This window comes from Geotrypetes seraphini, chromosome 13 (assembly GCF_902459505.1).
Source record: "Geotrypetes seraphini chromosome 13, aGeoSer1.1, whole genome shotgun sequence".
Taxonomy (NCBI): domain Eukaryota; kingdom Metazoa; phylum Chordata; class Amphibia; order Gymnophiona; family Dermophiidae; genus Geotrypetes; species Geotrypetes seraphini.
In genome coordinates this window covers 47712202-47732957 of record NC_047096.1, presented here as the reverse complement: position 1 = coordinate 47732957, position 20756 = coordinate 47712202, and the positions used below count along the sequence as shown (strand labels likewise).

The 20756-nt window shown below is 43.2% G+C and overlaps 1 protein-coding gene across 2 annotated transcripts in view; it reads left to right on the top strand.

The window, feature by feature from the left end:
- The window catches only part of LOC117347039 (transmembrane protein 45B-like), a 103421-nt gene that overhangs the window by 67094 nt on the left and 15571 nt on the right, over window positions 1-20756 (top strand). For both annotated transcript variants that reach the window (XM_033917345.1, XM_033917346.1), the window contains exons 2-3: window positions 10241-10439; window positions 17236-17448. In XM_033917345.1, the coding sequence (XP_033773236.1) occupies window positions 10241-10439; window positions 17236-17448 (412 nt within the window). The remainder of the gene's footprint in view (window positions 1-10240; window positions 10440-17235; window positions 17449-20756) is intronic.

Genomic DNA, 20756 nt, shown 5'->3' with positions numbered 1-20756 from the left:
AAGTCGGGTTGAGGAGACAGACCACGCGGAGACAAACATGGCCGCCGGAAAAAATCTGACACCCGGTCCCGAACCAAAGACTCACGGTAAATAGCGGTACATAGAAGGGGGTACATTTGCCTGCGGGGACAAATCTTTTCACCGTTTTTGCGGGCGGTGAAAACTTTTGTCCCCGTGTCTGCGGTGATTTGGCTATGGAGTCTCCATAGCCCGCAGCCAAACCGCAGCCACGCCGCGGCTCCCTGCGGGGATCGCTCCCCGTGTCATTCTCTAATTCCATCAAGCAGCTTCGGGGCCTTTGCTAGGCTGGCCCGCCTCTGATGATGCAACGTTCTCTTTCTTCGGAGGCGGGCCAAGGCTACCTGATGAAATGCTAAACTAACGCTAACAGCAGCTGTGTGGAAAAGTTAAAAGCACACAGTGAGGAAGGCAGGAGATACACGAAGCAGAAGGAAGTTGGGAGACATACAGCGCCGGTACCGCATACCCCTTTGTGAAACACTGATCTAAAAGTATTACAGACACCAATGTATATTGCAAGGATCTCTGCAGAGACATAGATCCCTGGAATGTAAGACTTCTAAAAAAAAACTTACAAAGGTTATTTTTTTGGTGATTTGTATCATATTTGAGGGATGCACAGTACCCAAATCCTCAGAAAGTTTTACAGGTTGAATTAGTAGAAAGTAATGCAGCTCTGAAAACCATGAGCAATGAGACTTGAAAAACCTCTCGTAAACATTTTTGTTTTCAAATGATTTCAAAGACCTGCTTTTGTCATGCCCTGTTTGTTTTGCTGTTTGAATACCTGGCAGCAGCAGGCATGTATGATTTATTTTATCTCATGGTTTGCATTCCTCTGCTAGCACCTAAAAAATAAAAAAGATAAATAATTTAAAGAGCCAGTTTTCCCAGGGGCCAGGAAACCTCAAAAGAAGGGGCGGTACTATCCCCAGAGGCGGATGACTCAACATCAGGGAGCCTGGAAATGGAGACCCTGGTTCGGGTAGGCTCTGGAAAAGATTCTGTGGAAATTACAACAGCAGGAGGAGGATTGAACTAGAGAGTTGCACGGGGACAGAAATCCCACCCGTCCCCAACGGTCCCCGCCAAAGTCCCACCCGTCCCCACCTGTCCCCGTGAGGAATCCCACCCATCCCCGTGAGGATCCCTCCGTCCCCACCCGTCCCCGTGAGGAATCCCCTCCGTCCCCGTGAGGAATCTCCTCCGTCCCCGCCCGTCCCTATAAACTTCAAAAATAGTTATTTCATTTAATTATGCTACTGAATTAAAGGCTCTGGTAGAAACCCATTTACAAATAAGCAAAAAGACTTTATTAATTTGGAAATATTAATTGGGAAGAATACATACTTTGTAAACGGGTTTCTACCAGAGCCTCTAATGTTTATAAATTTTTATCAACACAACTAATATACTACTTTATCCTGAAGCAAAAAAAAACAACTTTTTTCCTACCTTTGTTGCCTGGTTTCTGCTTTCCTCGTGTTCTCATTCAATTCCTTCCATCCACTGTCTCTCTTCCTCTGCGTCTTCCATTTGCTCTGTTACTGTGCCTCTCCCCCCTTCCAAATTGGTCTGGCACCCATCTTCTTCCCTCCGCTCCCCCCATAGTCTGGCATCTCTGTCTTCTTCCCTGCCAGCGTCTTCTCCCCACTCTCCCTTCCCCATTTCCTTTCAGCGTCCTTCTCCCCCCATCTTCTCCATGTCATGTCAGCGTCCTTCTCCCCCCTCTGTCTTCCACATGTGCTTTCAGTGTCCTTTTCCCCCCTCTGTCTTCCCCATGTGCTTTCAGCGTCCTTCTCCCCCCCCATCTTCCCCATGTCCTGTCAGCGTCCTTCTCCCCCCTCTGTCTTCCCCAGTGCTTTCAGCGTCCTTCCCCCCCCCTCAGTTTTACCCATTTCCCTTAAGCGTCTTTTCCTCTCCACTCCACCTTTCCTCCCTTTCTCTCTTCCTGCCCCTTTACCTTCGTGGCGCTTCCCCGCCTGACCGACAACAGAACAGGCCCGGTCCGACAAACCTCCCTGCCCTTAACCGTGAATCTAAATTACCTTCTTACAGCTGCTGTAACAAGGTAATTTAGATTCGCGGCTACAGGGCAGGGAGGTTTGTCGGACCGGGGCTGTTGTTGGTCGGTCGGTAGGTCAGGGAAGCGCCACAAAAGTAAGGGGACCTGGGCGTCTGTGCTGCACCTGGGGCAGACTGCCCCCCTTCCTTGGTACGCCACTCGAGCCGCGAGGCTACTCTCCTTCTCCTTACCTGACCTGCCTGCAGCACAGAGCCGAACGGAAGTCTTCCCGACGTCAGCTCTGATGTCGGAGGGAGGGAGGGCTTTGTTTAAGCTCTCCCTCCCCTCCGACGTCAGCGCTGACATCGGGAAGACTTCCGTTCGGCTCTGTGCTGCAAGCAGAGCAGGTAGGGAGAAGAAGAGCCGCGCAACTGAGTACATCCAGGCCCACAGGAACCCCGCGACCCTAGGGGGCGTCCCCACGGGATCCCCGTGACCCGAAGGGGGAACCTGCAGGATGCCCGTCGTCCCTGTTCCCGTGCAGCTCTCTAGATTGAACCAGAAGGAACAAAACCCAGGATATCCTAAGGAAGGTGAGAGACTATGCACTTCAATACAAGTTTCCTTTTGGGACAGGCCTGCTGAGGTGACCTTAGAAGCCTTTTGGGACCTGATAGCAAATTTTGGGAAGACAATTAGTCCCAAGCTTTTGTCTTGGAATTACTGATGTAAAATTTGAGTCACATAGGATTGAGCATATGCCAATGGGGCATGTTTCACCCTCATTGTGCTTCATCAGGGTTAACACTAGCTTCAACACACATTGCTCATTTGTCTTGGCTGCTTAAAGCTCCATTCTATGAATCCCTTGGACAGCTAGGATCACCAACAAAGATGTTCTTAATAGAGTTAACGAAGGGCAAACCCGGATGAATGGCCTCACCCCATTCTGTCTCCAGCCCCGCCCCCAAAAAGCCTCAACTCTTCTTCCCCCCCCCCCCCCCACCAACCTCCAGGCTGTGACTGGAGAGCCTCCAGCATGTGTAGAAGCATGTGATATCATCTGCGCATGCATTTTTAAGGCCCTTCAGACATGGCCAGAGCTTGGGGCTTTCCAAAACCCAGACAAACTGCTGGGTTTTGGAAAGAGGACATGTCCAGGTTTTCCCAGACATCTGGAAGCCCTAGTTCTTAATCATATAAACCCAGAGTTGTCCCTGGAAGCCAAGATTACCAGACAGAAACTGACCAATTTTTGGACATGTGATGAGGGCAAATTCACTAGAACAGGAGATGCTACTCGGAATAGTCAGTGGTAAAAGGAAGCAGGAGACATCAAAGGCCCGTTGGCCAGATACCATCAAGAATGGCACGAGAATGAACATCAAGAAATTGAAAGAAGCTGTGGAAAACAGGTATCATGGCGAGGACTGGCCTACAGAGTATCCATGGGTTGGACACGACTGAATGGATAGTAGTAGTAGTATTACAAACAGAACTAATCCAGATTTTAGAAAACTGGAGAATACACAAGTCTAAAACTATAAAATGTGCACACAGGAAGGGGCATGATTTGGGTGTGTTTTCAGTGGAACTAGGAAGGGCCTAAAAGATAACACCTGCATTGACCCATATCAGAGGGGGAATGTAAATTTATGTCTGCCGACATGAACGGCAGCATTTACACCTGCACCTGGGGAATATCTAAGTTTTAGAAAGCAGCTTGTTTTGTACAATGCACCACTTGAAGGGAGTAAGGATGGTTACCCCCTTAATCCCCATTATTTTTATCTTCCTCTCACCCCCACCCTCGACGGCAATAATGGCAAGAGATATTGGGCTCGGTGGACATCTTTTTGGAAAAGGTAGACACTTTATACCCATCTACAATGGGAATAGCACTACTAAAATGAACTGTCATAGTTCACTCAATGAGTCTGAATATACATATGATTCCAAAGCTCTATGTATAACGGTGATATTCAGATATTATCCATGTAGCTGTGGTTAAATTTAGGCTAGCAAAATGACTCCTAAATCAAACTGCTTAGTTCCTGTAGTGGCTTAACCCTGCTTGCTATATAATAATAATAATAATAATAATAACTATCTATGTTTCTATTTTTCTATACCGCCAACACCCAAAAAGTTCTAGGTGGTTCACAGAATAAAAAGGCCTGGACATTCCAGTGATGATACAAGGCACACAGACAAGGCAGGAAGGCAGGAAAAGCAGAGAGAGGAGCCCGATCCTGCAGGGGAGCGTGAGGCAGTCCGCCCCTCCCCCGAAACCAGCGGGGTCTCCTTGATTTTAGAGCCCCACACCGGCGATCTGCCTTGCCTGCACTCTGAACAGCAGGAAGGCAGGAAAAGCAGAGAGAGGAGCCCGATCCTGCAGGGGAGCGTGAGGCGGACAGTCCGCCCCTCCCCCGAAACCAGCGGGGTCTCCTTGATTTTAGAGCCCCACACCGGCGATCTGCCTTGCCTGCACTCTGAACAGCAGGAAGGCAGGAAAAGCAGAGAGAGGAGCCCGATCCTGCAGGGGAGCGTGAGGCAGTCCGCCCCTCCCCCGAAACCAGCGGGGTCTCCTTGATTTTAGAGCCCCACACCGGCGATCTGCCTTGCCTGCACTCTGAACAGCAGGAAGGCAGGAAAAGCAGAGAGAGGAGCCCGATCCTGCAGGGGAGCGTGAGGCAGTCCGCCCCTCCCCCGAAACCAGCGGGGTCTCCTTGATTTTAGAGCCCCACACCGGCGATCTGCCTTGCCTGCACTCTGAACAGCAGGAAGGCAGGAAAAGCAGAGAGAGGAGCCCGATCCTGCAGGGGAGCGTGAGGCAGTCCGCCCCTCCCCCGAAACCAGCGGGGTCTCCTTGATTTTAGAGCCCCACACCGGCGATCTGCCTTGCCTGCACTCTGAACAGCAGGAAGGCAGGAAAAGCAGAGAGAGGAGCCCGATCCTGCAGGGGAGCGTGAGGCAGTCCGCCCCTCCCCCGAAACCAGCGGGGTCTCCTTGATTTTAGAGCCCCACACCGGCGATCTGCCTTGCTTGCAATATCCCTTGTTATACTTAACAGTTATTCAGTATACCTTGCCGGCAATATACCGTGCTATTCTTATTAGTTGGTATACCTTGTTATACCTTGTTATACCTTGTTATAGACCACTCAAGCCCCGATCCGCCTCCTCCCCATTGCCAGACGGGAGAGGAGACTTTTTCAGTTATTTTATAGTTATTTTTTTACTTTCTTGATTTTGCTTCGGGAACTCCAGCAGCGGGAGCCAGCCCACGCCGCCGAGAAGGAGAGCATCGGACCTGCAAACAGGCCACTCAAGCCCCGATCCACCTCCTCCCCATTGCCAGACGGGAGAGGAGACTTTTTTCAGTTATTTTATAGTTATTTTTTTACTTTCTTGATTTTGCTTCGGGAACTCCAGCAGCGGGAGCCAGCCCACGCTGCCGAGAAGGAGAGCATCGGACCTGCAAACAGGCCACTCAAGCCCCGATCCGCCTCCTCCCCATTGCCAGACGGGAGAGGAGACTTTTTCAGTTATTTTACAGTTATTTTCCTTACTTTCTTGATTTGCTTCGGGAACTCCAGCAGCGGGAGCTTTTGCCGACAGAGACAACCCAGCCCGCACCAACACCATTACCACAGCCCAAACCAGAGACATACCAGAACCAAAGAATCTTCCACACCACAAACAAAATGGAAAATTACATATACAAAACCACACTTGCCATCCTAATACTTTCACTACTCATTTCCAACTGGCAAACCACAGGATATCACCTATCACCCATCCCAATTCTGACAACAACCTACAGACAACCACAACCACCCAGAAAAATCCACACCACGAGAACCCTAACATCCTGCCCACTGACCAGCCAAGACCACATTCCCACCACCTGGGGAAAAAGACCTCCACCAAAGCACAAGACTACTACTCAAAAACAACTCACACCACCAAAAAATATCCTCTACCTTAATTGCAATCCTAATTCCAACACAAAATATACCTCGTTAACCTGTGCCTACATGAATATAAGATCAATTAGCCCAAAAGCAAACCTAATTAAAGACTGGCTGACTGAAGAACAACTAAGCTGTCTCTTCCTAGCCGAAACCTGGCTAACATCCAATTCGGACCCATGCATAACCGAATTCTGCCCCAAAGGGTACAAATTAGAGCTGGTTTGTCGAGAAAACAAACGAGGGGGAGGACTAGCTATTCTAGTACAAAACAACCTCAACCTAAAAGTTCTACACAAACACTCAACCCCTCACTTAGACCTTCTTGCATGCCAACTCTCCGACAATACACTCACAGACACCTTGAACTGTCTATTATGCTACATCACTCCAGGAAAATGGAACACTTCAAAACTCTCTAACCTCCACATACAATTTGCTCCTAGGAGACATCAATCTCCACCTCGAGGACCACACATCCAAACAAGTAGACGATATACTCTCATACCTCGACGCCCTATCCTACCAGATCCTCAATCCTGAACCCACGCACGAAAAAGGCCACCAACTTGATATAGCAGCATTCACGTCTCATAACCTCCACACCCCAAAAATTCATATCACCAATGGTACCTGGCATCCCTCTCTTTGGTCAGACCACCACAAATACACTTTCACCATCAACTGGCCTCAAAATATCACAAAACCCAAGCCACAAAAAACAACCTTCAAATCTAGACAGAAAATTGAGCCTGCCACATTCTGGGATAAAGTTGACCCTATAATCGCCCCCATCGACCCAACTGACTTCGTAAATCACTGGCGCATCCTAAGTGAAACAACCTTGAACGAGCTAGCCCCTGAAAAAACCAAACATAGAACCTGCAGATCCTCAGACAAGTGGTTCGACTCCGAACTCCTCCTACATAAAAGGCATTGCAGACAACTTGAAAGATCTTGGAGAAAAAAGAAAAATGATCAAACCAAATCCGCTTGGAGAATCCAAATCAAACTATACAATATCAAACTTAAAGAAAAGCGCAAAACATACTACTCTAAACTAATTGGCACAAACACCTCTGACACAAAAACACTCTTCAACTTAGTAAAAAAACTTACGGACACAAACCCATTCCTTGCCACTCAAGGCAATAAACCACCAACAGCTTCTCAACTAGCAGACCACTTCAAACACAAGATCACTACAATCAGAAATACCTTCAACAACTCAACCACCAAACTCTACGAGATAATAACCCCCACAACGGAAGAAGCCATATCTGCAGACAGAACATGGACCACATTCCCAACCCTACAATGGTCTGATTTGAACCGACTATACAAAAAATACAGCCACACCTCATGCGACTTGAACTACTGCCCATCGTATCTGCTTACAAATGCCTCCCTTAAATTCAAAACCAACCTCATGCAATGGATTCAAAGCACTCTCATAGAAGGTCAATTCCCACAAGATCTTGGAGAGATTATAATCACACCCCTACTGAAAGATCAAAAAGGCCCTATAGACGCTCCTACCAACTACAGACCTATCGCTTCGATCCCATTATATGTCAAACTGATTGAAGGACTTGTGGCTCAATACCTCACCAACTACCTATTTGACCATAATATACTTCACTCCTCTCAATCAGGATTTAGATCTCACCACAGCACGGAAACACTACTAGCTACACTACTAGACATAGCCCGACAACACCTCAGTAAAGGACACAGGATCCTAATTATCCAACTAGATCTTTCCGCCGCCTTCGATCTAGTCGATCACACCATATTACTCCAGATACTTGATGCAATCGGGATCTCAGGGGTGGTTTACAATTGGTTCCAAGGATTCCTCAAAACAAGAACGTACAGAGTTAAGACAAACAACACGAAATCTAACACATGGTCAAATCCATGCGGAGTCCCGCAGGGGTCACCACTATCGCCCATTCTATTCAATCTCTTCATCTCCTCCCTCGGTACCACTTTAGACAACCTAAATGTAACATCATTCAGCTACGCAGATGACATAACTATTCTCCTCCCCTTTGAAATCCAAGACCACACCTCAACAGGACACCTGGAAATAATTCTGGATGAAGTAGAAAAATGGATGACAAACCACAAACTGAAACTAAACTCGGACAAAACCAAATTCCTAATGCTTGAAACGGACAAAAACCCATCCATAACAGACCTAGAAATTAAAGCAACCAAATACCCAATCCAGACCTCACTCAGAATCTTGGGAGTGCAGATAGACAGATGCTGCACTATGCAGACCCAAATCAACAAAACTACCCAAAAAGCATTCTTCACAATGCGCAACTTAAGAAAAATAAGGAAATTCTTTGACAAAGAACACTACAGGATAATTGTACAATCCCTGGTACTAGGTCTCGTGGACTACTGCAATATCCTTTATCTACCATGCCCCACAAACATGATCAAAAAACTTCAAACTGTTCAGAATACAGCCCTTAGACTAATTTACTCACTCGGAAAATTTGACCACATCACCAATGCCTACCTAGACTCACACTGGCTACCGATTCGAGCCAGAATTCAATTCAAACTATACTGTCTACTCTTCAAAGTAATTAACGGTACTGCACCCACCTACCTAAATGACCGCCTAAACCGTAACCTTCCAACCAGAACAAGAAGAAAACTGACATCATTCACATACCCACCACTCAAGGGTACTCACCGCAAAAAGCTTTATGATAGCCTCCTGGCAACACATGCTGCAAAACTCGAACCTTCCATCACCAGATTGTTAACCACAACATCAGACCTCAAGACATTCCGTAAAGAAATCAAAACACTGCTGTTCAAAAAGCATATACAATCTACCTAACCTCCCTCACCCCATCCCCCAAGAAACCAAAACACTGCCGTCCAAAACATCTTCCGATGTTATTAAGTCTTTACTATCATTCTGTTATTAAGTCTCTATCCTCAAACTGTATTCTCTATTGTCATGTACCATCCTGGAAATGTCCAGTTCTCTTCTTATGTAATCCACTTTGAACCGCAAGGTACAAGCGGAATAAAAATCACTAATGTAATGTAATGTAACAAGCAGTACAATATCTCAATAATGAAAAATACCATAAGAAACTATGACATAGTTTTTAAACAAATTTTTTTAACAAATAGGTCTTAACCAATTTCTAAAGGTGCAATAAGATGCAAATTGTTGAATCAGATCGGCTAACCATACTTGAACTTTACCTGCTTGATAAGCCAAGGATCGATCAAAATATTTTTTATAATGGCAATTTTTGGGATTAGGAAAAGTGAATAAACCAGTACGCCGAGTAGACTTAACAGAACAGTACCATTCAAAATGAGAGAAGAAATATAGAAGAGCTAATCCAAATAACATCTTATAGCAAATGCAAGCAAATTTAAAAAGTACTCTTGCTTCCATTGGCAACCAGTGCAGCTGATGGTAGTAAGGTCTGACATGTTCCTGTTTTTTTAATCCGAAAATTAAACAGACCGCTGTATTTTGGATTAGCCTTAATCTTCCTAAGACAGTTTTATAAGCTCCCAAATAGATTAATACTTGAAATAGTAATCTGAAAGAAGTAGGGTCAAAGTATTTTTTTAATGGAGCGCAACTTCCATAATGCAGTGCAATCGTGCTCCATCCTGAAACTATGATGGTCCTGAGACAATCTGTAATAATATTTATCAAGCAGGAGAGGGGAGATATGATAGAGACATTTAAATACCTACGTGGCATAAATGTGCATGAGTCGAGTCTCTTTCAATTGATAGGAAGCTCTGGAATGAAAAGGCATAGAATGAAGTTAAGAGGTGATAGACTCGGGAGTAATCTAAGGAAATACTTTTTTATAGAAAGGGTGGTAGATGCGTGAAACAGTCTCTGAGAAGAATTGGTGGAGACAGAGACTGAATTCAAGAAGGCATGGGAAAGGCACATGTGATCTCTCAGAGAGGGAAAGAGATAATGGTTACTGTGGATGAGCAGACTAGATGGGCCATTTAGCCTTTATCTGCCATCATGTTTCTTTGTTTCTATTTGGTCACTTTTTAAATTAAGTTGTATGCGCAACCAACTTTATTCTATAAATTGCATGTAAAATGTAAAGTTCGGCATCCAACTTTCTAGAACTTGGTGTATGTTTCTAATAGCACAATAGAAAGAAGCTCCACTATTTTGTGCACTCAGTGACATTATTGTTACATTTTTATTCTTTCAGGGATTCTGGTCTGCAATGGCAAATTTCAAAGGCCACGCACTTCCAGGCAGCTTCTTCTTGATGTTTGGGCTTTGGTGGTCAGTAAAATATCCACTGAAATACTTGAGCAGGAGGGTGAAGACCAATTGTCGACCAAGCTTGTTTTACCAGCGATTAGAGCTCATTGAGGGCCTGATTAAAATCATCTGTTCTTTAATAGGTAAGGGTTGCAGAAAGAGCTGGTGCACCATACCTGTCAACTTTAACATGACCATTTTTTTTTTCCTCAAAACAGGGCATCTACTAATTTTCAGTTCCACCCTAGCCCCACCCCCAATTTCTTCCATTCATTTTTCATGTACACACAATATCTTATTAATTTATAATGGTAACCTCGAAGGACTTCAGGACGGTGAGCAATTTACACTTACACAAACTCCAATTGTACTGATTAAACCTGCAGTAGTGACTTTAGACTCTATTTGGGACTTAATGGCTGGTTTTGTTAAAAATATTACTCCTACATTTCAACAAATTGAAGAGAAAATTAAGGAACATGATAAGGAACTGAAGAACTTAAGAGAAGAAACAAATACTTCTAATTCATCAATTCAAAAAATAGAAAAAGAAATTGAATCATCGAAACAAATTCAAGAGATCTTAGTTAAAGACAATATTAACCTAAGGAAGAAGATTGAAATGCTTGAGAATAACTCACGTAGCAATAATTTAAGGTTAATTAATTTTCCAAGACTCGAGTTAGTAACACCTAGAGATATGCTTAAGAGATATCTAATGGAAAATTTAGAGATATCCGAGGACTCATTACCACCATTTTCAAGGGTTTATTACTTGCCTGATAAAGAACAAAATCAACAACCAAAAGTAAAATCTTCAGATCAAGAACCTTTAAATATTTCACAGGTTTTAGAAACATCTGAGAAGGATTTAGCATCACCAGCCACTATGATTATCACCTTAGCTTTGCCAATTGACAAAACATGGTTGTTAAAACTTTACTTTAAAAATAGACAAAAAAGCTTTCTTGGTTATAAAATATTAATGTTCCCAGATCTGGCACGGGAGACGCAAAGGCGCCGCCGTGAATTTCTTCTTTTGAAACCTGGGGTTTTATCTTTGGGGGCAACTTTTTATTTGAGACATCCGTGTAAGTGTATTGTATATTATCGTACGTTTAAATATGTGTTTTTTGAACCATCACAACTGACTAACTTCGTGGCTATGTCTCGTCTGAATGTTAACAATCTTTGAGCCCTATAATTTAGATATTGTGACCCCTATCTCAATGCTATAGCTCTCAGTTTTCTGTTATTATTACTGTTCTTTTTTTTTTTTTTTCTTCGCCAAGTTTCTTTAATTCTTGGATCTTAATTTGTGGACTTGAGCATAAATAGTATAATTGTTAACTTAGGAATTATATTACTATTGTATTTGATATCCATTCTATTCTTGCTTTCTGTACAAGTGTAATACTTGAAATTTAAGTTGAAAATAATAAAAATATAATAAAAAAAAAAAATAATGGTAACCATAAAATTTTTAAAAAACACAAAGCACGCTGTATACAGAGAAAATGTTAATTATTATTTATATTCAGGGGGTTTAAAAAGAGGTCAAGCCAGATGACTTTAAAATATGCAATGTCACCTCAGTAACAACTATAGAAAAATAGACAAATATAGTGCAAAATATAGACAGCAGATATTGAAAATAAAATCATTTTTCCTACCTTTGTTGTCTGGTGAGTCTGTGGTTGCATTTCCTTCTGACTGCATCCTTTCTTTCTTTCATTTCTTAATCTTTCTTTCTTTCTGTCTGTCTTTCTCTCTCCCTGCCCTCCTTTCTTTCTTTCTGTCTGTGGGAAGCAGAAACCTGAGGTACAACTATACGATGGGAGGGATGTTATTGAATGAGAGTACCCAAGATAGGGACTTGGGGGTAATGGTGGACATGACAATGAAGCCGACGGCCCAGTGCGCAGCGGCCGCTAAAAGAGCGAATAGAATGCTAGGTATAATCAAGAAGGGTATTACTACCAGAACGAAAGAAGTTATCCTGCCAATGTATCGGGCAATGGTGCATCCGCATTTGGAGTACTACGTCAAATATTGGTCGCCGTACCTTAAGAAGGATATGGCGTTACTCGAGAGGGTTCAGAGGAGAGCGACACGTCTGATAAAAGGGATGGAAAATCTTTCATACACTGAGAGATTGGAGAAACTGGGTCTTTTTTCCCTGGAGAAGAGGAGACTCAGAGGGGACATAATAAGAGACCTACAAAATCATGAAGGGCATAGAGAGAGCAGAGAGGGACAGATTCTTCAAACTTTCAAAAAATATAAGAACATAAGGGCATTAGAAAAAGTTAAAAGGGGACAGATTCAAAACAAATGCCAGGAAGTTCTTCTTTACCCAACGTGTGGTGGACACCTGGAATGCGCTTCCAGAGGACGTAATAGGGCAGAGTACAGTACTGGGGTTTAAGAAAGGATTGGACAATTTCCTGTTGGAGAAGGGGATAGAAGGGTATAGATAGAGGATTACTGCATAGGTCTTGGACCTGTTGGGCTGCCGCGTGAGTGGGCTGCTGGGCGCGATGGACCACAGGTCTGACCCAGCGGAGGCATTACTTATGTTCTTATGTTTCTTTCTTTCTCCCTGCCTCCCCTTTCTTTCTTTCTCTCTCCCTGTTCCCCTTTCTTTCTTTCTTTCTTTTTCTCTCCCTGCCCCCCCTTTCTTTCTTTCTTTCTCTCTCCCTGCCCCCTTTCTTTCTTTCTGTATTTCTTTCTCTCTCCCTGCCCCCTTTCTTTCTTTCTTTCTCTCTCTCTCCCTGCCCCTCCTTTCTTTCTGTCGTTCTCTCTCTCTTCCTGCCCCCCCCAAGCCATCGCCACAGATTTCTCCAAGCCACGCCGCAGCAACAGGCCAGTTGCGTGCAATGACTGCAGAAGCCTTCCCCCCAACGTTAATTCTGATGTCAGCGAGGAAGTTCCAGGCCAGCCAGGCAGCGATTGACTGGCCCAGAACTTCCTCTCCGACCTCAAAATTGATAACCTCAAAATTGATGAGGGGAAAGCTTGTGCAGTCGCCTCACGCACCTGATCTGTTCCTGCGTTGGCGATGTTCCCAGGCGATCGACTCGCATTGCCTTCATTTTGGGCACCCCTGCACTAGGGAGAATACTACAGTGGGTTGCTCAAAAACGGCATCCCAAAGCTGTGCTTTGGGACAACGGGACAAGCTAATTAAAAACGGGATGGTCCCGTTCAAAATGGAACATATGGTCACGTTAGTCAACTTTCACATCAAAGAAGGTACTTGACAGTGTTTGTTTACAGTAAATGATACCACCAGTCCTTCCCTGTTCACTTTTTTATATATTTTGATATCCACTGTCCCCTCTAAGCTGGAGGCCTCTATCTACAATACTACCAGTAGAGGATGCTGTTTCTCTATCACATTTTCAATAGTGAGAGACAGGAAAGCTCTGTAGATCTCCAGGGAGCTTACCCATCTCTAGCACTTGAAAACACAGTATTGAAACAACAGTACCCTCACTGGCAGCAATGCAGCTCAGCTTAGAGAGGAAGATAAAGCGTGACCAAAACCAATGGGCTGACATCTCCAGCTCTGTTTTGGTATCCCTGGTCTTGTTTATGCTGGTGCCAATCTCAATATATCTGCTGGAACCTTCTCCCCTGTCCCTGAAGAGCCACTAAACCACCAGGGTTTGTTAAGATAGTCCTGGGGAAGATGTACTACTGCATGGGGCTTGGTGGTTGGGGGCAGAAAGTTTTGATTTCAGCTGAAACACAAACCTAATTTTCAGGTCAGTTTTTGATGCTGAAACTGAAACCAAAATTTGGAAGGCCTTTAAGAACAATACCCCTCTCAGATCTCTGGGCTATATTTTGCTACTTTTAACCATACTGTTCCTGAAATCCAGGAAAAAAGTTGTGGGATGTTTATACTAGTGGCAATGAGAAGAAACAAGTATGAAATCCTCACAGGCAAATGAGCTAAACTTCAACTCTTCCTCAGAACTTGCATTAAAGTCTTGGAGTTGCATGCAGCTTTCTTGTTTTCTATGTATTTCTTTGCATCTGCAGAGAATAGCTAAGCTTCATTACCATGGATTTAAGTGTGCTGTGCACCAATGTCTTGTTTGCAAAACTCGTTTCTACCTAGATCAGGGGTAGGCGATTACGGTCCTCGAGAACTGGAGCCAGGTCAGGTTTTCAGGATACTCAACTCCTCGTGCCCTGACTCCACCAGGACCGCCCATAAATTAAAACTATCCTTCCCCTCCCTACATGGTATTCTCCATGCAGGTAAACTGGGAAAATCACTTCTTTTCAAAATCACAGGTCTCTGGAATGACCTTACTATCCAGCTGTGGAACCTGAGCTCCCTCCATTTATTCCGCAAGCAACTAAAAACCTGGCTCTTCTCTAACATGTAATTTCTTTTCCCTTACTTTTCCACTCGATTTATAAACTTATGTAAACCTTTTCCTACCCTTTCTCATTTTTAAGTTCTTGTAAACCGTGCCGAGCTCTACTTCCGTGGAGATGATGCGGTATATAAACTTAAGGTTTAGTTTAGTTTAGTTTAGTATGAGATGGATTTGAATGCACTGCCTCCTTGAGAAGCAAATCTATCTCATGCATATTTATTTTGGATATCCTGAAAACCTGACCTGGCTCCGGCTCTTGAGGACCGGAATTGCCTACCCCTGACCTAGATGCACACAAAATTGTACATAAAAGCTAAGCAAACCTGTGTGCCTCCAAAAGGAAGAGAGTCCACCCCGCAAAACAGAGCACATACGGTGAGAAGGGCAAGTGAGATGTCTAATCATTCCAAGAAAGAAAACTTTATATGAGTCCCAACAAGGATCAAAGGGTTTTATTGGGAACACTCTGCTTCTTTCTTAACCTTGTTTGATGTTTATCATTCCATTTGTGTCACATTTTGAGTATCAAGATGCCTAGGCTGTATAAGGACAATAGAATTTTAATGGACACTTGGAAGACATTAAAATTTATTACTAATTTAAAAGATATTCCAACTCATAAATCCACTTGTCAGTCCCTTTGGTTGGACCCCATGATTCAAATTGGCGGGTTTAAGATCATCTGGAAGTACTGGATGAAGGCAGGCATACATACTTTAGACCAGTGATTCCCAACCCTGTCCTGGAGGAACACCAGGCCAATCGGGTTTTCAGGCTAGCCCTAATGAATATGCATGAGAGAGATTTGCATATGATGGAAGTGATAGGCATGCAAATTTGCTTCATGCATATTCATTAGGGCTAGCCTGAAAATCCAATTGGCCTGGTGTTCCTCCAGGACAGGGTTGGGAACCTCTGCTTTAGACAATGTAGTATCAGATGGAAAGCTGTTTGAGTTTTCACGACTGCAACAAAAATTTGATATTGCTAAAACTCAAAGTTGCAGTTGAAGATGGTTGCAGTTGAAGCATGGTTGCAGTTGAAGATGGTTGCAGTTGAAGCAGGCCATTCAGGAGGGGTTCTCTGGCTGTAAAATCTTAAAAATCAGTATAGTTTGCCGTTCCTGTGCTTCCAAGCGGATTTCCTGGGTCATCAGGCCCAGTGGTATAAATTAATATCTGGATTTTTGAATAAGAAACTAAAAACTGGACTTCGTGACATTTGGAGCATTGAGATAAAGCATCAGATTACTGCGTCTCAATGGCACGAATCTGGACTTGGAGGATGGGATGTACGGTATCTGCATCTATGAGACAAACGTGGTTTTTCTTGTTACGTAGAGCATGTTGGACTCCGGTTAGATTACAGAAATTAAATAGTTCCAAGTCTAATAGATGCTGGCACTGCCATCTTGAACCTGGGACATCGGATCATTTATTATATTATTGTCCCTTGATACATCAATTTTGGAGATACATTTGGGAATCAAGTAAACAAAGTAATGGAAAATCCAGTGGCGCTAACATATGACACTGTGCTATTTGGCTCTATGATGAGAGCTAAAAGCCAAATATCATCTCATAATAATAAACTTCTCTTTATTATGACAGGGGTTGCCATTTGGGAAAACTGGGATAGATTGAACTATACCTTTTCGTGGGAGTCTCTCTTTCATGTTTTTAAATGAAACATATTATGGCTATACAACAGGGACATTACAAAAAGTTTCTGAAGATTTGGGAGCCATTGACAAAGTTTTTCAAAGAATGATTGTTGATTTTGCTCTTTGGTCATGCACGCCCAGGGTGGGTTGGAACATATTTTTAATTTCTTAATTTGAGTGTTCTTTTTGAATATAATTATGGGGGGGGGGGGTGATATCTATTTGTCATAGATTACAATTTTAATTGTATTTAAGTGCTTTTATAGTGTAATATGATTTTATTATATGTTGCACTTACTTATGGCTTCAAAATGAATAAAGATATTTTTTTTTAAAAAGTTTTTTAAATCACGTTCTTGCACTATTTTGGCACAAGTTTACTCCTTTCTGATACTTTTGGCACTACAGTATATTCACTTTCTCTTTGTTCTTGTCTCATTAATCCCCCCCCCCCCCTTTTTTGCAAAATGTAATGCAATTTTTAGCGCTGGCCATGGCGGTAACAGCATCGGAGCTGTTACTGTCACGGCTGGTGCTAAAATCTGTGCTATAGTTTTGTAAAAGGGGAGGGGGTAAGTTCATTTAGTGTTTCTCCAATTAAATCATATGTTTATTTTAATTTTATAATGATATGTGCACTTGTATTTATTGTTTTTATTTTAATGTTTCAATACTTTTTTTATTGTTATGTAGTATTTTTATCCCCTGAGAAAGACAATTTTATTTTGTCAAAACATGGATCCTTATTGGAACGCGTATAATAAAGTTTTCCCTCTTGGACTGATTAGATATCTTGCTTGTCCCTCTCACTTTGTGTGAATCATTACTCAAACCTTGCTTTCAAAGAGAGACTTCATCGCTTGTATTTTTCCGTCTTAGGAATATTGGCAGAGCAGTTTGTTCCCGATGGCCCTCACATGCGTCTCGTTAATGGGGAGGATCACAGCTGGGTCAAACTGATGAATTGGCAACACTCCACCATGTATTTGTTCTTCGGACTCTCTGGTATATTGGATGTGCTCACATACTTCCCACTCAACATACCTGTAGGAATGGATCGTTTGTCTATGGCTCTTGCTCTGTTTGCTGAAGGTCAGTAATTCTATCAATTTATTATTAAAATTGTCTAATGATTCTGGAAATGAGAATGACTGTTATACATGTTAACAATTTCCATAGTGCAACATAGACCAAACTCTCTTTTTATTAACAATTTCTTCCAATCAAATAAAAGAAAAAGGATAAAGCATTACAGAATATTAAATCATAATAACTATATATATAACTAAGGAATATTTCAGTTGATAATCACCTTTTAGAATTTTTTTTTTACTGCAATGTATGATTTAAAGCTTGCTTGTATTTCTGAATTGATTGAATTTGTGCTCTAACCCTGTTTATAACGGGGACAATTAATGATGTTGTTTAGATATGTCTATGTCATATATGATAATCATAGGGAAACAATATTTTATTTGTGTGATATGGAAACCGCATAGTTGTATGTGGTATATACGTTTTTTAATAAATAAATAAAAATAAACTATAGCTTCCTAGCCCAATCTAGGGCAAGTCAGAAAGACCATAAAATTTAAGAAACAAAATCCACATAAACCATACTGGTACACCATTGATATATAGGACAAGGTGGTTTGACCCCCATACTAGAACACTAAATCAAACATAGGCCCCCTTTTACAAAGCTGCACAGGTGAGTGTCGAATGGCAAATGCTTCAACACCCATTCGGTCTCTATGGGCGTTGGAGCATTTACTGCATCAGCCCGCGCTATTGGGCTTAGTAAAAGAGGTTAGATTTGATGGTAAGGTCATTAGAAGAAGGGACTAGAGAGTGTCAGGAAGCTGTATTGGATGAACATAAGAACATAAGCAATGCCTCCATTGGATCAGACCTGAGGTCCATCATGCCCAGCAGTCCGCTCACGCGGCGGCCCAACAGGTCCAGGACCTGCGCAGTAATCCTCTATCTGAAGTTAGGACCCAAAGTGGTGAACTGGGTCAGAAACTGGCTGTCGGACAGACGCCAGAGGGTGGTGGTTAACGGAAGTCGCTCGAAGGAAGGAAAGGTGACTAGTGGAGTCCCTCAGGGTTCGGTGCTGGGGCCCATCCTGTTCAATATGTATGTAAGTGACATTGCTGAAGGGTTAGAAGGAAAAGTGTGCCTTTTTGCAGATGATACCAAGATTTGTAACAGAGTAGACACCGAAGAGGGAGTGGAAAATATGAAAAAGGATCTGCAAAAGTTAGAGGAATGGTCTAATGCCTGGCAACTAAAATTCAATGCAAAGAAATGCAGAGTAATGCATTTGGGGATTAATAATAGGAAGGAACCGTATATGCTGGGAGGAGAGAAGCTGATATGCACGGACGGGGAGATAGTGTCCGAAGATCTAAAGGCGAAAAAACAGTGTGACGAGGCAGTGGCTGCTGCCAGAAGGATTCTGGGCTGTATAAAGAGAGGCGTAGTCAGTAGAAGGAAGAAGGTGTTGATGCCCCTGTACAGGTCATTGGTGAGGCCCCACTTGGAGTATTGTGTTCAGTTTTGGAGACCGTATCTGGCGAAAAACGTAAGAAGACTTGAGGCGGTCCAGAGGAGGGCGACGAAAATGATAGGAGGCTTGCGCCAGAAGACGTATGAGGAGAGACTGGAAGCCCTGAATATGTATACCCTAGAGGAAAGGAGAGACAGGGGAGATATGATTCAGACGTTCAAATACTTAAAGGGTATTAACGTAGAACAAAATCTTTTCCAGAGAAAGGAAAATGGTAAAACCAGAGGACATAATTTGAGGTTGAGGGGTGGTAGATTCAGGGGCAATGTTAGGAAATTCTACTTTACAGAGAGAGTGGTGGATGCCTGGAATGCGCTCCCGAGATAGGTGGTGGAGAGTAAAACTGTGACTGAGTTCAAAGAAGCGTGGGATGAACACAGAAGATTTAGAATCAGAAAATAATATTAAAGATTGAACTAGGCCAGTTACTGGGCAGACTTGTACGGTCTGCGTCTGTGTATGGCCGTTTGGAGGAGGATGGGCAGGGGAGGGCTTCAATGGCTGGGAGGGTGTAGATGGGCTGGAGTAAGTCTTAACAGAGATTTCGGCAGTTGGAACCCAAGCACAGTACCGGGTAAAGCTTTGGATTCTCGCCCAGAAATAGCTAAGAAGAAAAAAAAAAAAAAATTTAAATTGAATCAGGTTGGGCAGACTGGATGGACCATTCGGGTTTTTATCTGCCGTCATCTACTATGTTACTATGTATGTTACTATGTACTCCTCTATCCCCTTTTCCAGCAGGAAATTGTCCAATCCTTTCTTAAACCTCAGTACCGTACTCTGCCCTATTATGTCCTCTGGAAGCGCATTTGGGTAAAGAAGAACTTCCTAGCATTCGTTTTGAATCTGTCCCCCTTCAACTTTTCCGAATACCCTCTTGTTCTTTTATTGTTTGAAAGTTTGAAGAATCTGTCCCTCTCTAATCTCTCAATGCCCTTCATGATCTTGTAAGTCTATCATATCCCCTCTAAGTCTCCTTTTCTCCAGGGAATAGAGACCCAGTTTCTCCAATCTCTCAGCTTATGAAAGGTTTTCCATACCCTTTATAAGACGTGTCGCCCTCCTCTGAACCCTCTCGAGTAACGCCATATCCTTCTTAAGGTATGGCGACCAATATTGGATGCAGTACTCCAGATGCGGATGCACCATCGCCCGATACAATGGCAGGATAACTTCTTTCGTTCTGGTTGTAATACCCTTCTTGATTATACCTAGCATCCTATTCGCTCTCTTAGCGGCTGCTGCGCACTGTGCCGTCGGCTTCATTGTCATGTCCACCATTACCCCCAAGTCCCTTTCTTGGGTACTCTCATTCAATAACATCCCTCCCTTCGTATAGTTGTACCTCGAATTTCTGCTTCTCACATGTAATACTTTACATTTCTCAACGTTGAACTTCATCTGCCATCTCGTCGCTCATTCCCCTAGTTTGTTCAAGTCCCTTTGCAATTCTTCACAGTCCTCTTTAGTACGAGCTCCACTAAATAGTTTGGTGTCGTCCGCAAATTTTATTATCTCACACTTCGTCCTTCGTCTAGATCATTTATAAATATATTAAATAGCAGCGGCCCAAGCACCGAGCCGTGGAGTAAGTGTCCCTTTTGTAGAAGAGTTCCTATAATCAGATTATTGCCCTGACACACTGATGGGGATGCTCAAAACCTAATGCTGGTACTAGAGGCAACTAGTGCTGGACTAGCAGTGGCGTTAATGAATGCAGAATGCTCAGAGGGCTGTAATATGAGAGATGACAGGTGTGTCAAAGATTAGCACAAATAGCATGCAAATATAATCAAATGGATATTAATGAGGTCATTTCCTATTCTCT